The sequence below is a fragment of the Gracilinanus agilis genome, chromosome 4, assembly GCF_016433145.1.
Source record: "Gracilinanus agilis isolate LMUSP501 chromosome 4, AgileGrace, whole genome shotgun sequence".
Classification (NCBI taxonomy): domain Eukaryota; kingdom Metazoa; phylum Chordata; class Mammalia; order Didelphimorphia; family Didelphidae; genus Gracilinanus; species Gracilinanus agilis.
In genome coordinates this window covers 97,388,939-97,410,562 of record NC_058133.1, presented here as the reverse complement: position 1 = coordinate 97,410,562, position 21,624 = coordinate 97,388,939, and the positions used below count along the sequence as shown (strand labels likewise).

Sequence of the window (21,624 nt, the reverse complement as noted above, 5' to 3'; positions counted from 1 at the left end):
GCCTATCTTTAGATTTAAACACCAAAGGTGAGAATATCTCCAATTTTGGGAGGTCTGTAACCCATTCATGGGTGATGAATCAGAATCGACTGACTGCCCCCTAGGCAGTCCTAAGAGAAGGGTCTTTTGTGATTGGACATACAAACTAGGAGGGAGGCACAGGAAGTGACACATAAATGATCCCTTTAAAAAGAGAGAATTGAGTGAGTCAGGAGGTCTTCTGGAGAAGAGGTATTCTGATGAAGGAGCTCTTCTGGTTCATGGAGGAGTGCTGGCTGGGATGCTGAGACCTTTGTGATAATTAAATTAAGTCTACACAGAGGTGAGAGCACCTTCCAATTCTGGGAGGTCCTAACCCACGTGTGCTAGAGTGAGTAACCAATCAAAATTGAGGCACCATCCCCTACGCTTTTTTTGAGAAAGCATCTATTGTGATTGGACACGTGAATTGGGAGGGAGGAGCAGGAAGTGACACATAAGTGACCCCTTTAAAAGGAGAGGATCCTCAGTCAGCTGAGGTATTGGGTGGAAGACAGCATTGGGTGAGGACCTCTTCTGGTTTGTGGAGGAGTGTTGGAATGCTGAGACTCTGGTGGAATCTCTGACTGCTTTCCTTTGAATTGTCACATGGGTAAGTTAGGCTGACTCTCTTTCTCTTCTCTTGGTGTTTCTGGAGGCTCTAGCCTTAAGGAGGCCTCTCTTATTGGAGGAGGCCTTGTGGCTAGAAGCCTTGTTTAATCAACCTCTGTGTCTCTCTGCTGGGCCTCTAAATTCTTACCTGGTCTGGGCCTCTGGTCCAGGCCAGAGTTTCTCTCTCAATCTCCCTACCTTCAACCTTCCTAATTGTAAAGAAATAAACTCCCATAAAAGTCAATTTTGACTTGAGATTATTCCTTCATTGGGGAAATTTCCCCTGGTGACCACCTTTTAATATATTGAACCCATAAAACCCCCTTTTCCTCCTTACACCTTGATGAGACTGTTCTTAATATCTTCTTTGGAATTCCATGTAGTGAGTTTAAAAACTGAATCTTCCTGTACTTCTCTTAAGGAAATTCCCTTTAATAGAGACTCTGTGACTGAAGCTTTTGCTTCTTTGCCTCTGGGCCTCTGGCCCTCTGACTCTTATCTTGGGTTAATTAGATCTACCTGGATTAATTAGAGGATCATAGTAATTTACCTACTGTCTTAGATTCTTATTTCCTTATTCCTTCTGCCTCTTCCCAATTGTAAATACATTTCCATAAAAGTCAATTTTGACTTGAGGTTATTTTTTAATTGGGGAATTTCCCCCTGACAACCAATCTTAAATATATTCAAACCAAAAACCACTTTTCCCCATTACAATACCAAATCTGAAGCTTATGAATAACCCATATATAGAAGCATTTGATTATTTGATAGTGTTTTCCTGGCTCAGAAATTTCTTTTTTTTCTTTTTTTAAAATTTTCTCTATTGGAAATGACCTTACAGTCATTTTACAAGGCAATTTGGGCATGAGGGAAGAGGGCGAGCAAGGCTTATGATTCCAAGCTATAGTTTCTAGAAAATAAACTATATCTAACAATGAAGATCAGCAACCATACTTTAATTTTCAGTCTTAGAATGTACTTTTGAATATAGAGAGGCCAAGTGATTAAGTGATTTTCTCAGTCATAAGTGCAATATGTTTTGGAGCTGTCAACAAGTTTAGTTTCTTTGGATCAGAGTTGTCATTTTCTTAGCTTAGGGAACTACTAATAAGAAATTCAATGTTTATTGGACATTGGCTATGCAATTCATAGCCTTAGAGATTTCCCTGGTAGAAAAGGACATTAAGTGACTTGCTGAGACTCATGATAGCCAGTATGTTTCAGAGGCAGAATTTAAAACAATGTCAGCCTTCTATAATTTTTATCTGTATAGTACATCATGCTACATCATGGTTATAAACCACACCAAAAGAAAAAAAATAACATAATTACATACAAAAGTCATATTTACCTCTTTCAGAGTAGCATGTCCTATTAAGTGACTGTCAGATTGTGACCTGAATTAATGCAAAGAGTACCTTTATTGAGGAAATCATCAATTCTTGGTTGCAATGAAAAACAAATAAATGTAATTTCAGGTCATGATTTTTAATTTCAGTAAATATATAATCATTGAGAAAAAAATTTGTCCTTATAGAATTAGGACTTTTAAAAAGCCACTGCCCTAATTGAAGTTCTCACCCACTTTTGTCTACAGTGACTATTGCAATTGTCCTAAATTCAAATCTCTTCTTCAAGCACTTCTCCATTCCAATTCATTCTTCACACAGCTGCCAAAATAGTTTTCCTAAAGTACAAATCTGACCATTTTTCTTTTCTAATCAGTAAATTTTAATGGCTCCTGATCATTTTCAAGATTACATTAAAATTTCAGTTTGACTTTTACAGCTCTTAGTAGTTGGAACCTAACATCTTTATTGCAAGACCACATATTACTTCCCTTCATGCAAAGTCAAACTAGTGTTTTACAGTTCCTTATACACAACAGTCCATTTTATGTCTCCATCCTTATGCTCTTGTGGTCTTTTATGATTTACATTCTCTACTGAACTCTGCCTCATAAGAACTCCATGTTTTCTTCAAGATTAGACTTAAGTGTCACTTTCATTAAGCCTTTCTTGATCATCCTATCTACTAACACTTTATTTATAGAGTATTGCCTTTTAACTTTTTTGGAGAAGGGAATGACATTCTGCATTTACTTGTCTATATACATCTCTTTTAATAGGCTATAACCTATGAAGGAAGATATTGCTTTAGTTTTGACTTTGCATCCCCAGTACTTTTGTCTTTGTACCAACTAGCAAATATTGTTTATCAGAGTAGATAGCAAATGCTTATATAATTCAGTCCATTTAAAATATTTTACAGAACCTTGATGCCTTACTTAACACTCAATTTTCAGATTTGACTACAACATGCTAGAAGGTGACAAAGATTAGTAAAATGATTATGAAATTTAGTTGTATTAGCTTATGGGATTAATTTAAATAAGAGACAAAGGCTACTAATCTATTAAAATGATCATCTTCTAAGGTAACACAATAGATTTTAAGTTTCATAAGCAACATTTAAGTTTTTCATTCAGAATGGTTAAATCATGCTATATTCAAATTACTCAACTAGCCTTTTGGATAATGAGTGTATCTACCAAGGGTAGATTGAGTCATCTGAAGTATATTTTAGGGTAAAAATGTGAAAGAAATAAGCAGAACAAAATTTTAAAATCTTTGAGGATTTTTAATGATAAATTCAAAAATAGCAAAACCATCATAATTATATTCTAAAGTCATAGTCCTGTCACATAAAGCAATCATTGGTGGAATATTAATATGTAAAATAGCTTTCATCACAGAAAGAAATTTGGAATGATTGAAGGAATTTTGAAATTTCTTTTAAAAAAGTAAAGATGATGATTTTCAAAACCAGACACCAATATTTCACCTCTAGGGAGTTTAGGCAAACACTCTAAAAATATTGCAAATTTAGAACTTCTCTTTTAGTTAATCATTTGCAATGAGACTAACTCAAATTTTTCTTTTCATTACATATATCTTACCAATGTTTGCTTCTTGATTGGTTTCTCAATTCATTTGAAATATTTGATACTATTTTGGCAATCACAACTTGAAATAATAGTTTCTAAACTTATGGTGTGTGACTTAAGTTCCAGGTCCCTTTTAATTTTTGACAGAAGAACATCTCATGAGAAGTTAAACTATGTATGAGTCTTCTTATGGAGTTACATGAGACAAACAGAGTCTAGATGTATGGCTGTATACAGTCAAAAGGGAAGAATGAAACTATAATCCTTAAGTTTGTTCTGACTGCTCTTTTTTTCTGTCATCTCTATTATTTTTCTCCAGTCTTCAATTGAATTCAGTACCCTGAGTAAAGAATTGAATATAGCTACTCTTGTCTGGCCCTGACTCAAGCTAGTCTTCTGGTATTTTAGGTTCAATACTGGTTCAAAGCAATATATTAATAGGTCATTGAACAGTCAAGAAAAGATTTACTTAAATGTTATCAGGAAAAGGACATTTAATGAGGGTAGATGTTTAGGATGTCTCAAGCTGATTCAGTTGAACAAAGCTCCCTTGTCTGAATTTCCCTGGAATCCCTCGTTGCTGTTTGGTATGTAAGTGATAACATAGTGACATCCATAGTCCTTGTCTTTGGTTCACTGAGTCAACCAATGCTCAAAAAGATCTCCATTCCATTTAAGTAAAAAATAGCTTAACTTGAATGAGGTGAGGAGAAGGATTATGATATTGCCCCAAACACACTCTACCTCTTGGTAGTAGGACACTTCAGATCTTCCAGAGCAGATGTGTCCCAATAGAAGGGTCAGCAGTGGACACTAAACTGTACATAAGGTTTCCTGCAATTGCATATTGCCTTAGGAAGCCAAATATTAACACTACTTACCTTATGTTTTATTTTTATTTATTTTATTAAATATTTCTCAATTACATTTTTATTTGTTTCAGCTGCTTGGAAGAGTGTTGCAGGACATTAATCCCACAAGTCTGTGTTTGACACCTCAATTCTAGAGTACTTTCCACCACTTAAATGACTTTAGTGCCAGATAATATTCACTTTCAGGATAGAAGAAGCCTGATAGAGACAGCTCTAAAAGGAAGAAGAGGAAACAAAACAAAACAAAACACACAGATAAGAAAACAAAATATATAACAGTTTTCTTAGGGAGCGACTGGATTTGGGTTAGTCCTGGGAAGGACCAAGATCTAAACTAGGATGATGCTCATGGAGAGTCTCTGAACATGAGGGCCATAGCAAAGATAATGAAACTTATATATTCTCCAAATCTTCTCACTGATCAGGAAGTTATCCTTGTATCACCATCTACTTAGTGCATTTGGGACCACTAGCTAGGACCTCTCTCTGCCTGGGAACCCCATGGTGAAAGGGAGGTGGAGTGATAATCTTTGCACAAGTAAGTCCTCCCAGCATTTCTTCCCTTTTTATGTAGAGGTTGGGGTACTTTGTCACCTGCTTGTAAGAAACATATCCTTTTTCAATTATGACATTTTTATATTTTGGTTTCCTATTGCAGTAAACAATGGTCTGTAGTAATTATTTAATAAACATTTATTGAGCATTTAATATATGCCAGGTACTACACTAGGCATATGAAAAAATAGCAAAAAGCAGTTCCTACAAGCAAGGAGCTCATAGTCTAATGGGAGAGCCAACAAGCAAACAAATGCATACAAAAATGCTATATGCATGATGAATCTGAAATAATTAAAGAAAGAAGGCTTTAGAATGTAGAAGGGTTATGAAATGAAGGTAATCCCAGAATGATTACTGTTATAATTTTAAATGTTTATATTGTTATAGTAATTATAATATGTATTATCATATTAAAAATGAAATACATATTGGGGTTACCCAGACCCAGAGTGGATAGAATACTTTCCACTTAGGGGTCCCCCTGAATACCCAGCCAGGATCTCTGGGTATTCTAACCTCCAGTTAGTGAGAGTAAAAGAGAATCACTTTCTTCCATTGGGCCAGTTGTGCAAATGCCTTGGAGATAATTGATATATAAAAAACAGTCTCTCTTTTATTTTAATAGGGGATACAAACCAAGGATCAGAACAAGGGGTCCCTAACTCTAAGAGATCTAGCTAGTTTTCCAAAATCCTCTATGACCCTCACAAGAATGAGCCTTCTGGTCTTCCAGCAAACTTACCAGCTCCCTGTTTCTATCTAGATGTTCCCCCAAAACTGACTAAACTACCTATATATGACCCTCAGTAGTTGGTTAGGTTTATTTCCCAAAAGCTGTCTCCAAAAACCTTTATGAATGATCTCAAATGGCTAAGTTCACCCTAGGGTATCTAACCACTGAGGTAAAACCTCAAAGCCAATCTGATATGATTTTTTAGATAAACTATTCTGGAAAGTACAGCAGTTTGGTCAGATCCTTTTCAAGATCTTTCCCAATCAAACAGAATACCTCCAAAGATGAATCAGAGTACTTCCAAAGATGGAGTTAGATGAACTCCAATAAGCCCACCTTTCCTCCAACCTTCCCAGACAGGAAGCTCCCAACCTCCTCCAGGAAGTCACTATGCTCTAGCAGTTTTCACTTCCTAACTGTTCCTCCTCTGCCTTCTGCCTACTAAAATCCTTTCCCTTGAGTTCCTAGTCTGTGCCTTAAAGATAGCCTTTCACTTCTCTTAAATCTTATCCTATCTCTATCCTTTTACCATTACAATATTAATCACAAGCAGGTTACTATGTTAATCCTAAATGTGCAAACCCATTTAATAAAGTATTTAAATAAAATATATTCATTTAGTAAGTTATAGGGACCAGAAGGTTATCCAAATATCTCAGGGACCAGGTTCTGGAAATCTCTTGTGTGGACTGGGGATTTCTCAGAAATGGGTTTTGGAATATTCAATGTCAAAAATGGCCTGTAAAGAAGCCCTGGTCAAAAATATTCTGACTTGTCTTACATGTAATTTCCTGTTACTTACACCAAGACTGGCCCTTGTACCTACCCCCCCTCCCCAACTCTGTAAGTTCCTCTTTTTACTCTTAAAAATCTATCAATATCAATGATCATGGTCTCAGGTTTTGAACTGGGGGTGGGGGAAGCAACCTGCAGACCTCTGGTTCTGTGATTCCTCTGTCACAATAATGCCAGATCTTAACCTAGAAGTGTCTTCCAACATCTTATTTTTACAGACTTAACATAAACCTTTAGAGTTGCTGAGCAGAGATGAGAAGGGAGAGCATTACAAGCCTCATGGGACAGCCAGAGAAAATACCCAGAGCCAAGAGATAGAATGTCTTTTTTGTGGAAAAGCTGGGACAATATGTCACTGGATAGAAGAGTAAGGAGCAGGAAATAGATGTAGATTAAGAGAGGGGAGGCCAGAGGTATAAGGGGTTTTAAATGATATACAAAGAACTTTGTAAGTGATTAAGGAAATGGCATACCATGTCTAGTGACATATGGAGTCACTAGAGTTTATTGGAGGGGAGGAAAGTGGAAAGTGGGCATTATGTGGTCAAATCTATGATGTAGGAAAATCACTTTGATGGTTAAATGGAGGGTGCCCTTTCTCACTGCACATGCAAAGACTTACTTTTATTTCACCAGGCTCCTACTGCTCAAGAGCTTATTCATTGGCCACTGCCACTTGGGCTTTGCTTCTCTGCTTGCTGCTGTCCACTACTGTTGTAGCCTGCCTCCTTGATCACTGCTGTCTGTTGTTACTGGGGTCCTCATCTATATCTGTTAACTCACCACTAATGCTGGGACCACATCTTTGCCCCCTGTTCCTAGGCAACACCAATGGACACTAGTGCTCATTGCCCCCATTTCTGGGCCTCCTCTTCCTACCCAGAATAGCAAGGAGAAATATCTTCAAATACTTAGGTTCTAATGAGTAAATAACAGCGTGCATTCAAGAAAGTATAATATAAGTGAAATGGAGAGGTGAGAGAGAGCACTAAAACCAAGTTAACAGGAAATGCTTTATGGAGGTATTGATCATTGGATGCTTTAAAGAAGACAAGGATTCTGAGAGGTGGGAATGATAAGTGCAATCTAAGCATAAGGAAGTTCTTGAGAGAATGTACAGTAGCTAGAGGGAAATTATTGGTTTGGCTGAAATATTATAAAATAAGTTTAGAAACACAGCTAATGAAGGATCTTAAATACTACTCTAAGGAATTTGTCCCTAGGGTTGGGCATAGGGAGAAAGGGGCTTTAGTATCTTTATTTAACATTAACATGTCTCTTTTTCATTCTATACAAACTATGAAATTTAACATCATGCCTTCCAGGAATGTGGTACAACACATGGAAGTGGTAAAGACCTTTTATTGGATTGCTTTTTTAAAAAAATTCATTTAGGGTGACAGAAAAAAACATCCAAGAGTTAAGATGGTGGCTTAGAATAATTTTTTTGTTTGCTCAGTTTTCTTCAATCCACAATCTTTTAGGATGAGGCTACAAGGCTCAAGTGGACCTTGTGTTTAAGAACTCTGGCAAACTCTCCCCATATTCTCCCTCTCCCTGCTTCCTCCTTCCTCCCCTACTCACTCCCCAGGATTTGGGTTGAGGAACTCTGACCCTGTCCTAGCTCACTCATTCTGTTGCTTATTCACAACAGCTCCCTGGAGCTGGAGGGCTCTGATTGAATGGTTCCCACATCAAGCAGTAGCAGGACAGTTTATTGCTCCTGAATCCTTCATCTTTACATTACAAGGAAGGTACCTACTAAAGAAACATTCTCTGTCCCTTCTTCTGATGCTTATGCTCTCATTTTATTATCAACCTCAGACCTATACCTCCACATATCTTCTTTAATGCTGCTATTTCATTATTCACCCTGGAGCCCTGACTCTAGGGTCAAGAGATTCTTCTTCAACATGAATCTCTGCACTTTTACATTCTCTCCATCTTCTTGTACTAAAAGAAGAGAGTGATTGACACTGAAAGAGTATGCAGAGAGGTCAGGAATAATGAGGACTTTTTTAAAAAGCTCTTTAGATTTGGAAATTAAAAGATCATTAATAATTTTGCAGTGTGCATTTTCAGTTGAATATTGAATTTGGAAGGCAGATTGTAGAGAGCATAAAAAGAGAGAGGAGAGGAAGGGGACCTATTGTAGACAACCTTTTCAAGAATTGTATAGAAGGGAGGAGAAGGGAACAAGCATTCATTAAGCATGTGCCAGGTACTGTGCTGTAGAAATTAAAATTAATATGCAAAATACTAAATATTATATTTATGAATTTTTATTAGCTAACTAACTGGTACTAACCCACCTGTTCCCAAGAGCAAAAGAAAAAGATTGAGGTGGAGCCCTGGAACTTATACAAAACATGACCATGCAAATGTAGACAAAAGGAAAAGCATTGTAGACAATACAGAAAGGAAGTTTGGGTAATGTAGGGATTAAAAATATTTCTAACTATACATTCCTCCCTGTGATCCTTTGGGACACTAGTCTCCCCAATGGATCATTTAAACATAATTAGCTTATAACTTGCAATAATTTGTGGATAAAAGGATAAAAAATCAACAATTACTACATTAACAAAAAGCCAATGCCAAGAAGAAAGACCCCTACCCCCTTATACTTGATTTGATTTAAGTGATAGTGATGTTTAGACCTAATCAGTATTGTGATTTTAAAGTGATTAGTATAATTCCATTATAATTTTAATTACAATTAGTAGAATTTATGATTTTATAAGGATCTCTAACTAAAGCATAAAACTGCTTCTAAGGGAGTTTCCAACCCCTCCCTAAGTCATATTTCCCTTCTATCATAAGATGACCATATGAGTTTCAGGTCCTGGAATGCTGCATCATGTCCTGATATGGTGCAAGAATGCTTACCCTTTCCTATTTGGAAATAACCATCCACCCAACAGATCAGATGATCCTTGAGATAATGATCATCAGTATTTCTTAATAAGGGTATGGTCTTATGATTTGATCTTAAGACTAATATGGTTTTCCTATATGAATCAGCTTTGTAGTTGGGTAACAGTTTCTAAAAAAGTTATGTCTTGTGCTTTTAATCATAATCCTTATTTGGAAATATTCACTTTGCCATTGTCTTGGTATGAAAACCAGGTCTCTGCTGCTGAGCATTTGTCGACTGTTGGTTTCTAACTCTGTAATTGGTATGTAGCATATGGGTTTATATGGGGAACTTGGCCCTCTTCCAATAAACTCTAAAATTCTACCTTGACTTGGAGAAATTTGGATTTTGACTTTATTTATCTAAATTGCTTAAATTGAGGTGGTGGGTAAATTTCTGTGACAGCAATTTGGGGGCAGTCCTCTTTGGCATAAAAGTATATATTCAAAGCAAATTCTTTCAACCCCCCATAGTTCAAATTCACACCCCAAAGTTCAATTCTGGATCTTCTTGGTGCAGTGTATGGTCTCTGCAGGCATCTTCATGATGCCTTCTCCAAAAAGTTTCATCTTCTGGATTCTGGGAGATAAGTTTCTTATCCTAAAATTTCCTAAATTCAAATCAAAGTTCACAACAATAACAAAGTCCACCTTGAGGAAAATAATAACAAACAGGGATCACTCAGGGATACATGGCTGAGTTATAAGGTCTATGAATCAATTGGCAAAAGAAATAAAAATATCAAAAAATCCAAATAAAAGAGAAAAAATAACTTGTGGGTGAAATATAAAATATTAAAGTCTTATGCCAAAAAAATCTAGGTAAAGAAAAAATAAACCTATAAAAGGTCCTTGAACCAGGACCTAATTAAAGTGATTTAAATAATTATGCAGTTACCCATTCAGTAGCCAGGACTACAGAACATTTGCCACACTATGAAAGATAGAAAAGGGACTAGATTTTAAAAGCCAGAATAGCAGCCAAAGTGAGATGTTTGATGGGGCTCAGGGAAGTCTGGCCTCTGATATATATATATCAGAATAGCTGCAACCTCAAACCTCAAACAAGTTCAAATCGTCTTGTCTTGGCTCAAAATTACATCAATCCCACTGGATTTGTTGGTCTCCTTGACACTACAGGTAGCTTTGTGTTTCTTTGGCATGGTACAATGACTTTTTAAAAATGCCTTCTTCTGGAATGAGACAGAATCATTAGATTAAGTGCCATAATATTTAAACTATCAATGGCATTATTCCATAGTTTAAAGCCTTTTGGGTATGCATTAATATTAGAACAAATGTATTTTAAACTTATATTAGTATAAAATTAAAAAAAGATTAATATTTATTATACGTACTTCAAAGTACTCAAATACTTTATTGCAAATACAAGAGAAAAACAATAAGAAATGTTTAAAAGTCAAAAATATATAGCTTAGAATCAGTGACACACTGTGTCAGTCAAGGAGAGGAAGAATACAAAGGTTCCACATCAAAAAATGAGATCCATTTCCTTTGTAAACTTGGCCATAAACCACTGTGTGAGTGCAGATGATTTTTACAAAATAACATGAATTTCTATATAGTCACTTGCTGTGTGATATTTAAAAACCTATGAACTGATGGATACTTGTCACAAATTCTACAGATATAACAAATCTTTCAACCTTGGCAACTGCTGATGAAAAATTTTAGGGGTCTAAAACATCACCAAGAATTTAGATCCTTCTGGTGTAAGAGTAGAATAAGCTGAAGAGTTAAAACTATTAAATCATCCTGAAGCCACTTGCTACCTAGGGTATGCTCCCTTTTGCGAGTTTTCTAGGGGTACCATGCCTTAGGAACACTTTCTAACTCCTCTGGTATGAGACTGCTATATATCTCATCCATTACATTTTTATAAATGGGGAGGTGGGGTTATATAATAATGTCATTGCACTTCACTTCAGTTACAAAATGGACCCTTTAAAAACCAATTGAGATATTTAACTTATTAAATTCTGCAAAGGTTGTATAAGCAACATGTGACCTCGATAGTTGAGATGACAAATCCAGGATACATAAGACTTATGGGCTTTTTACAATGATATGTTGTTTAGTAAAATCATAGGGAAACAGTACAGATAAAAAATCACATAACAGAATAGATATTAATTAGACTAATTAGATTAATTAGACTTTAAAAACCTAGAAAATACAATAATATATGCAAATAACAAGGTATAGGTGGTACAGTCAAAAACCTTTTTACTAATTCCAATAGACTTGTTTATTATCTTGAGGGGAAAAGCTGAAAATAAACTTCTAACAAAAAACATCCAGATCCCTTTTAATGTTCCTTCTCCTCCTTCATATAAATCAATCATTCAGATTTCTTTTGTCAGAGCTTTGAATTTCGTCACAGTGAGGGAGAATTCTGCACTGAGCACTGTGTGGATGACCCCTATATGGGATGAGGTACAGAGACTGGGCAGGCCAAAATGCAAAAGGCTGTGAGGACATGAATTTCTCCCCTGAATCTTAAGATTAATCAAGCTCTCAACTTCAAGGTATTCAATCAGCACAAAAACTTCCAGGAAAAGAATTAAGCAGATCTAAACTGCACTAGTAAGCTCAAGGAATTCAAACTGCTGAGATGCATGCTTTGCAATAGCATTTTCCTCAAAACAAAAAACAAAACCCACTGAATGGAAATTTACAAAGTAAACGCAAAAAGGCAAAATCTTGCTGGAGAACAATAGGGTACTTGCATATGAGAAAATTAACTACCCTTGGTGTTTTGAGTGAGTAGAGAGAAGGGAAAAGCAGGTTTATTCCCCAACCTTTGACTTCAAATATCTTTATTTTACACTTTCCTTGCCCTCAAAAAAAGACGACAGAGGAGTCCCCTTTCTATGAAAAGATCCTAAAGTACAACTCTCTTTCTCAGGTGGGATCCGGGTCAGCTTAAGACTTAAGCTTAAAAAATGGCTAGTGCAGAATGGAAAACTCAGGTGGGGTAGGGAAAGGGATTGGGTGAAAAGATTTCTATACGTCACCCTCTTTAAAAAAAAAAAGCAGTTTGGAATGGCAGGTTCTCCTGGTGGGTCTAGTTGTGGCAAATGGAGGTTGCAGGCTGGGTGAGGAGTGGTGAGGAACCCTGGCTTAAGCTGATGAACTCATGAAGAAGCAGCTGAAAACAAGCAGGTGGGATGGCATGGCTGGAGAAAAAACTTACTAACTTAACTGAAAATCTCTCTTAAAAATATTTGAGGATTCTATCCCATCGTGGTTAGCCAAAAAATGTAGAGATTAAAATTAATATGCAAAATACTAAATATTATATTTATAAATTTTTATTAGTAATAAACTAACATAAAAAAGCTAACTAAAAGATACTAACCAATTTGCTTCCAAGAGCAAAAGAAAAAGAGTGAGGCAGAGCCTCAGAATTTATATAAAACATGATCACACAAACACAATCAAAAGGAAAAGCTTTTTAGGTAATACAGAAAGGAAGTTTGAGTAATGTAGTTTTTAGGGATTCAAGATATTTCTAACTATACAGTGCTAAGAACTTCACAAATATCATCTCACAAAAGAGAATGATGGAGGGAACAATCTGTTAGAGAAGACTGGAGAAGGGAATATTTTGGCAAGAAGGAACCCACATTAATATGTAAAAGAGAGTGTCAGAACATATCTTTGTGGTATAAGGTGAAAAAAGGGAGGAAAAGAATAGCTCTTAGTGAAACTTGAGGCAAGGTATTCAATTGCTGCCCCACCTCCTTAATCCACATGGGAGAGGGAGGAAGCACTCCCATTGAGCTGCTGTGTGGAGGAGCAGTGACATGAGGAATGTCCTAAGCAAGTGTAGAGAGGGGTAGGGAAGTGGCCTGAGCACTCTGCTCCCCTCCAGCTATGCCTCCTGTGAGCTACCCCACCTCATTCCCTGTGCACTCTCATTGGGCTACTGGGCAGAGGGGTGGGGGATGTGAAAAAAATATTGTCAGGCACAGTATGGAGGCAGGAGGGAGAAGGGAGCAGCTCCACCCAAGTCCCTCTGCCTTTCTAGTAAAGAACTCAGTGTGTGGGAGGGAGCGGCCATGTGCCCACAAAGAGTACTCTTTGTACCATCTTTGGCACTTATGCCACAGGTTCATCATCACTGGTCTATATTATTCAGATTTTCATATATATGATCTTTTTCAATCCCAAGCAATATAAATATTTAAAGGTTCACAATTATATTGTAATATATCCTGATTTTTTAAAAGTGTCAAATTCTCAGATGAGATTCTTATAAAAAAGATGGAGAAACATGGGATGTAAAAGAGCTCCTTCAGATAAATTCAAAAAAGTTTGGACCAGATATACTCAAAGAAATGTCTAACAATGTGCCACATGACTTTGCCATTTATACAATACATTTGTTCCACATTTTATCAACAACTTGGAGAATTTCCAGGAAATTTGGTGTTATATCTTTGTCTCTGTCTCTTTATTTAAAGGTCTAACTTTATTCAAGGAAGTGTGTTAGGTGCTGGAAATCTAAAGATAACAATAGATAGTCCTTTTCCTCAGGAAAATTACATTTTCTTAGGAGAGATATAATATTCAAATCAACATATACTACAAAAGATGAAATATGCTATTTGGATAGGGGAGACCAAGATAAGAGAAAAGGAAGACATCAGGTATAGCTTCATGGTAGAGGAATTATTGGAGCTAGGCCTTGAAAGAACATAATACAATCCAGGTATGAGGACCATCTAGGCAAATGTATGAAAGCACAATAGAGCAGCATAGTACCTTATATTTTATAACACTTTTATTTCTAAATATACTTATCCCCCCACATAACACTCCCCTTTAAAAAAAAGACAAAAAATAGAGCTAAGTAAAATTAATCAATACATCAGATTTAAACAACAATAAATAATTATAATATTTTACCTTGGTAGAGAAGGGAAGACAGTACACATTCTCAACTTTTTTGTAGAGCCAACTTGGATCATTGTAATTAATAATGTTTAGTTTTGTATTTGTTGTCATTGTTTAGACACACTCCTCATTTTGAAACCTCGTTGCTACCTTTAACTGTCTCATATCTAATTGGTTAACATATTATTTAATCTACCTTCCTTCTGTACTCGTTATATAGTCTATATATGAGTATAAGCCCTCATCACCAACTTCCATATAAATATGTAAATAAAATGTAAGACATTTTAAAATAAGTAAATAAATACATAAAGGGATAATATTCAAACTCCTCATGCCTACAGTCCAGATCCTCCAAAATCTGACACCCTTCTATCTGTCTAAATTTCACTCTTATGACTTGCTTTCTTTGTAATCTATCTTCCGGCCTAAGCTGAGCTACTATCTCTGCCTCCCTGGCTTTTCACCATTCATAACATACCTAATGCTTCCCTGGCTCAATTAATTTTTTCCTCTATTTCCTATGCCTGGAATTTCTACCAGTACTTCCCTACTACTACATGCACACATGCTGGCTTATTGAATCCTTTAAAGAATTCAACTCCACCTCTAAATGAAGAGTGTTTCACCTGAGATCTGTGAACTTTATATAAAACATTACATTGCATAGATAGAATATATCTTACAATCATAAGAAAAATGATATTTTGCATCTATATAGTGCTTTAACATTTCTGAAAAGTTTTACATCCAGAATTTTATAAAATCCTCATATGAAACTTGTGTGTTAGATACTAAATGTATTGTCCCCTTTTTGCAGATGAGTACCCTGAAGTCAGGCACTAATATATGGATTGTTCATTGTCTCACATTTAGCCAGTATCAGAGGTAGGATTTGAAACCTACTCTGAGGATTTAAAATTCAGAGTTCTTCATATTATGTTGTGACTTTTTTTCTTAAATAAAAGATACTTAAAGCAATCAGAAAAAATAGATAAATCAAATGTCAATTTTACTTATTTATCTTACATGCACCATAAAAGTAAGGTGCATAAATCCAAGCAAAACCTACCAATTTTCTGTGAAACACTAAAGCTCACTTAATATATATGCACAGTGATTACAGGAACTCATTAATAAATTTTATTATTATACTAAGGAAGGCCTGACTCATTCTTTTTTCTTACCAGAATATTGCATTGGGAAGATTTTCCTATAATTCACATTAAAAATAATTCCTTGAAAGGAACCTAATTGTGGAACAAAGTTATCCATCCATATACTGAATTTCTGACTAACATTAATTGATATTATTGATGAAATAAGGAATTTCTGCTCATGGTATATTTGATTTTTTTATTCAAAAAACACCAAAGGTATTGGTAACTGAAAAGAAATATGTTGATCTCTAGGCAATGATCCTGTCTGGACTAACTTGTAATTAATAGCATGGTTGTTTACTGTCTCTGTCATGTAATTTACAAATCCAGCCTGTAAAATATTCATGAAAAATAACCAGAAGAATTAAATAAAAACTCAGGAAAACAAGTTTTTTAAGCAATATATTACTTAATGAATTGAGTGAATACTCTTTGAGAAACTTAGTTTCTGAAAAATAACTACTTCAAAAAAATAAATTATATTTCTCTGGAAATAAATGAAATGCAGCTTCTAATGTACACTGAAGGAGATGCCATTTTTAACACATCCATATGTGCATCAGCTCACAGTGAAGTATAGAGCAAGAATGCAGTTAAATCTAAAATTTGATTCCTCCTCTCCAGTACTTCTCTAAAGCATATTAACAAATGTTTTTGGTTTCCTTAGAGATGACCAAAAACCCATTCCTAATATCCTTACCTTGTGTAGTACAGATAGTCCATAATAGAAGTAAAGCAGTCTTTACTGGAAATCTAATTTTTTAGATCTGAAAGGAAGACATTTAGGAACCGTTATTGCTGGGACTGTGTAATGTTCTCTTCTGACTCATCCAAATGAGATTTTTGCTTCAAACAGAGGTTGAAAAAATACTGCCTGAACAAAGTCCAGGAACTAAATGTCTACTTCCCATGCCCTCTTTCCTGTTTATCTATTTTATCAAGTAAAGATTTCAGGTGATTTTGTATTGTTTCCAATAAATCATTAGTTTCTGCTGTTTTCTCTGCATGTCCTTTTGAGACATACACAGCAGTTCTCCACAATTCTTCAAGATACATCTCAGGCCATTTTGGGCAATGCATTTTAAAATAGTCTTAGACCACCCTGCAAGAATTATAAATGAAATGACACTGCATTTGTCTGATATCTCTTTTGATAGAAAGATCAAGGTCCAGGTACTGACCTCCCAGATCAATGAGCCTATCCATAAAATTGAGAGGATGTCTCATCATCATTTTGTGTAAGGTGGTCAAATTTTGTCCAAACATCTGGTCTTTCAGCGAATTCTCGCATTGCTTTGAGAATGGCATTTCTAGCATTGTTTAATTATAAATATTCCTCTGAAACATTATGGTCCCAATGAGGATCTTGAGGTGGCCAGTGTGTTGCATTGTGCTGTCGGGCTTTATTTACATGAGAGATGATATTTCTCTCATATTCCTTCAGAAAGGCCTGAAGTAATTTTTCAACATCCTTATAAGGATCATATTGGAATAATATGTCAGTCATTTTTTTCATTATGGCAATGGGTTCATCTTCAAAATTAGGAATTTCTCTTTTAAATTATTTAATATCCTGGGCTGAGAAAGGAGTATGATGTCTTAAGTTTATCACTTCCCCAGTTTGTCCTATTGTGGGCACTTCCCTTAAGGAGAAAAAGCCATCATAGTAATCAATCTATGGTCTTGGTTTCTTTTGAGTCATTTGCATGCTTACCAAGGCAGTACAGATAGGAACTGGTATGGTCTGGGCTGGAGTTGGCTGTGGGCTGGGAGAAGGGACAGGAGAGGACTGGGCATTAGGAGAGGATGGAGTGTTAGGAGAAGGAGCAGGGGAGGGAGGGTTGGTCAGGAGATACACAACACAAGAGAGGAGTTTCTTCACATCCCTCTCTGTCTCTATTTCAGGAGAAATAGAATTTTCCTCTCTGAGTAGTTTAGGAACAGGCTCACAAAAATTTGAGTTAGATATTTGAATGGGATCCTCCTTTTCCAATGGATTGTGAAAAGAGTATTTGAAATTTTCCAATTGAAGTTGTACTGCTACTTGGATTTTTGCTCGCATTTTCCTATTTGGAGCCTCTTGCGTCTTCATATTGAAGATAAGAAAAAGAAGATTTCCCGCCAAACTGTAAAGGTTTCCAATTTGGCAAAAGCCAAAAGGCTTTCCTGTATAGAAGCTATCATGTTGCGGGGCTTCTATTTTATTTTATTTTAATTAATTAATTTGTTTGTTTTTTCTTTTATTTATTTACTTTTAGCTGCAAAAAAGATTGTTTATTTTTGGCCATATGTTTATTATTGGTGCTGCCCTCCAGTGGCAGAAAGTTAGCACTGCAGCTCAGCAGGAAAAGAGGGAGAATTAATGAGTGCTCAGTGCTGGCCTCTAGTGGTCAAGATGCAGTACTACAAGGGGAGGAGAAAATTACTGATGGGGAGTGGGAGTTGGAAAGGGAATTGTGGGTAAGGAGGTAGAGTTAAAGGAACCTAGAACTCAGAGGTGCTGTAAACCAAGATCAGTTGTGTGTTTTTTGTGTGTGTTTTTTGGGCTTTAGTGTTGCCTCTTTAAAGGCAAAATCATTCCAGAGGGAGAGATTGGAGCTAGGAGGGTAAGTTAGGGGGTAGTAGGGAATTTTTAGAAGTAGGCTGGGGTGGGTGGAAGTAAGAGAGGGACCAGGTTTTTTCCTGTTTTTTTTTTTTAAACCCTTGCTGGTTTGTTTTAACCAGACCTTCTGCTGAGTTTTCGCCAGGCAGGGGTGAGGAGGGTTAGGGCTAAGGCTCCTGGACTGAGTGTAGGGGGAAGACTTGGAACCCCTGCTGAGGTAGAGGAGCCTGGTAGGGGTTGAAACTGCTTAGTATGGAAAGGGACCCTGCCTGGGCTGGGTTTTGGGCAGGAATTTTTTTTAACTGACATAGGCAGTAAGGCAGCAAGGAGACATGCAGGCAGCTTCAGAGTCCAATCTGGGTTGCCAGAATGTTGATGAAAAGAAAGGAAGGATGAAGAGAAAGGATGGGAAAAAGAAGGTAGATAAGGTAGCTGGGTCCCCAGCCCCACAAGCCCTGGTGGGGAAATTGACCTGAACCCTTCTGGAGAAGAACAAAATTTAGCCTACACTTTAAAGATATTTAAGATGGGATTATTCAGGTTAGAAAAGAAAGGTCTGGGGAAGCTAGGAGGTCTATCTCCAAAAACTATGTTGGGACCAAGGCTCTGGGGGGGGTGGGGGGAAGGCTTTCCTCCGTTCTGGGGAAAAGGCACCAAAACCCAAGCCTCTCTCTCTTTTTATAACTTACTCAGACATCTCCCACAAAGGAAGTGGGATGTAGCTGAGGAAATTTTGGTAAAGAGTCCTGGGAGACTACATTGGAGAACCATTTCAAAATGCACAGTGCCTTGCCCTGGGTCACACAGTTAGGAACTGTCTGAGGTCAAATTTGAACTGAGGTGGGGTAATAAATAATCTATGCCACAAGTAAGGACTTTGAAGTTCTATCCACTCTTTCTTTCTTTCTTTCTTTCTTTCTTTCTTTCTTTCTTTCTTTCTTTCTTTCTTTCTTTCTTTCTTTCTTCCCTTACCTTCTGTCTTGGAGTCAATACTGTGTATTGGCTCTAAGGCAAAAGAGTGGTAAGGGTAGGCAATGGGGGGGTCAAGTGACTTGCCCAGGGTCACACAGCTAGGAAGTATCTGAGGTCAGATTTGAACCTAGGACCTCCTGTCTCCAGGCCTGTCTCTCAATCCACTAAGCTACCCAGCTGCCCCTGATCTGTCCACCTTTTCTATAGAGATTTGGGGGACTTTTTTATCCACTGGCCACTGTCACTTGGGCTTTGCTTCTCTGCTTGCTGCTGTCCACTACTGTTGTAGCCTGCCTCCCTGATCACTAATGTCTGCTGTTAATTGGGCCCTTATTTATAACTATTAACCCACCATTGTAACATGCATGATCTTAAGTGGGGTGAACTGCCTCACAGAATTCCACAGTACTCCCCAGAACTTCAGGAGAGGGGGCAGTTGGGGCAGTTAAGAATGTGGGTATAAAAGCAGGACACCCAGCTTGGCAAACTCACTCTTTGGGGGAGCTGGGTGACTGGGAAAGGGGTAGGAATTGCTTCTTCTCAGCTAGCTTATCTGTAACCTGAGGGAGCAGAGTGTTTCTTTGCTGATTATTCCATACAGACTAAACCAAGCTGTGAGCACTGTGAAATATCTTATATCCAGTATACCAGTCAATCTCTAAACAATATAGATCTTCAGTCAAGATTACTTTCACCATCTTAAACTTGATAACATTAGATTTAAGAGAAAGTTTAGAATGTGAGGGAGTTAGAGGAATAAGTTTATTCAGAGGCATTCCCCTCTGGGGGATTGCTGTTTCAAAGAGCATCCTGAAGATATTAGATAGTTTTACCTCACCCTCAATCCTAGAATTATCCCTCCTTCTCTGTTACCATGAATCAATAAATCCCTTCCCCTGTTAAGTTTGTGGGGAGTAACGAGTTGTATTTTAAAACTTTACAAACCCAATTCAATCATTACCTAAGGCAAATCTTCATCCAGACAGACTCTGAGCATAGCTGTAGTCCAGAGCTCAAGACAGAAGTTTGAAGTCATCCTGAGCACTTGATCTATCTTGGGCTTTAGGAATAAACTTCCAACAGTGGAAGTTGCTATTTTATGTGGGATTATTTCCTTCCTGTCAGCCAATTTAGCCTTAGTGTTAGCTAAGTGAGATTGCCTCCATTTCTGGACAGGAAAGGATACACTTAATAACAGTTATTCAGAAGCTGCAACTGCCTAAGGAGGGGGAGGAGAAAGTCTTCCATCCACTTACTCCCCTCTCCTCCTGCTTGTGCTAGCAGCTTGATCCTTGCTGTGACACCATTGCTAACTGGATCAATCTTTACACCATTACTGTTGGGACCCACATTTTTGCCCCCTATTCCCACCAATACCATTGGACACTAGTGCCTATTGCCCCCATTTCTGGGCCTACTCTTCCTGCCCAGTATAGCAAAGAGAAGTATCTTCAAATACTTAGGTTCTAATGAGGAAATAATAACAGGTATGCAAAAAAGTTTAGTATAAGGAAAATGGAGGGATGAGAGAGAGAGCACTAAAAACAAGAGATCAGGGAAGGCTTCATGGAGGCATTGGTGCTTGGCTTATTTAAAGACAAAGATTCTGAGTGGTGGGAATGAGGAATGCAATCTAGGCATAAGGAACTTCTTGTTAGAATGTACAGTAGCAAGAGAAAGATTATTGTTTTGGCAGAAACATTATAAAATAAATTTAGAAACACAGGTCATGAAGGATCTTAAATACTAGTTTAAGGAATTGGTTTCTGGGGTGGGGTACAGGAAAAAAAGGGCTTTAATATCTTACTCAGCATTAACTCTTCTCTTTTCCATTCCATACAGCCTATCAAATTTAACATTGTGCCTTCCAGTAACATGGCAAAAAACATGGAAAATTCATTGAGGGGAGGTAGTAAAGACCTTTTATTGAATTGCTATCTTTTAATTTTTGTTTAGGTTGAGAGAAAAAATCTTGTCATAAATTTTATCACTTATGCATGTACCTTTAATATTTATGTAATTTAGGAATAATAATAAAATCTATTGCTAATATATCTATGTAACTGCTCCTATGGGCTACTCATCCTGAATTCAGGACACAAAGAATTTCTGGCTGGGTCCCCAGGGTGGTTCTCATGTTTCTAGAAAGGCCAAGAAGATTATCTAATATTTTATAGCTTGTTTGAGAGGCCCATCTGAAATGCATCCCATTAACAGTCAGCCAATAAACATGTTGAGATTTTGGCAAAAGAATTTATCAACATGACAACATAAAAACAATGCCAACAAAACCCTTTTCCCTCATAATCCTTAAGTATATTCTCTTGGAAGCACACAGAGAATCCTTGGGAGGAGTGGGTTCAAATCTAGAATAAAATGAGAGTAACACATTCATGAAAGATACACTTAGAACAAAGACAACTTCCAACTCCTGGTATTACTGGGCCTAAAAATGCTTTGTTTCTTCATAAAGTCTCCAAATAGTTCCCAAATGGATGTGACATTTATGTTAT

The 21,624-nt window shown here is 36.9% G+C and overlaps 1 protein-coding gene across 1 annotated transcript in view; it reads right to left on the bottom strand.

Annotated features, from left to right (window-relative positions):
• Positions 1-20,491, bottom strand: part of LOC123245941 (complement factor H-like) — a 141,296-nt gene extending 120,805 nt beyond the window's left edge. The window contains exon 1 of the mRNA XM_044674910.1: positions 20,368-20,491. Within this exon, the coding sequence (XP_044530845.1) occupies positions 20,368-20,491 (124 nt within the window). The remainder of the gene's footprint in view (positions 1-20,367) is intronic.
• Between the last annotated feature and the right edge of the window lie 1,133 nt (positions 20,492-21,624).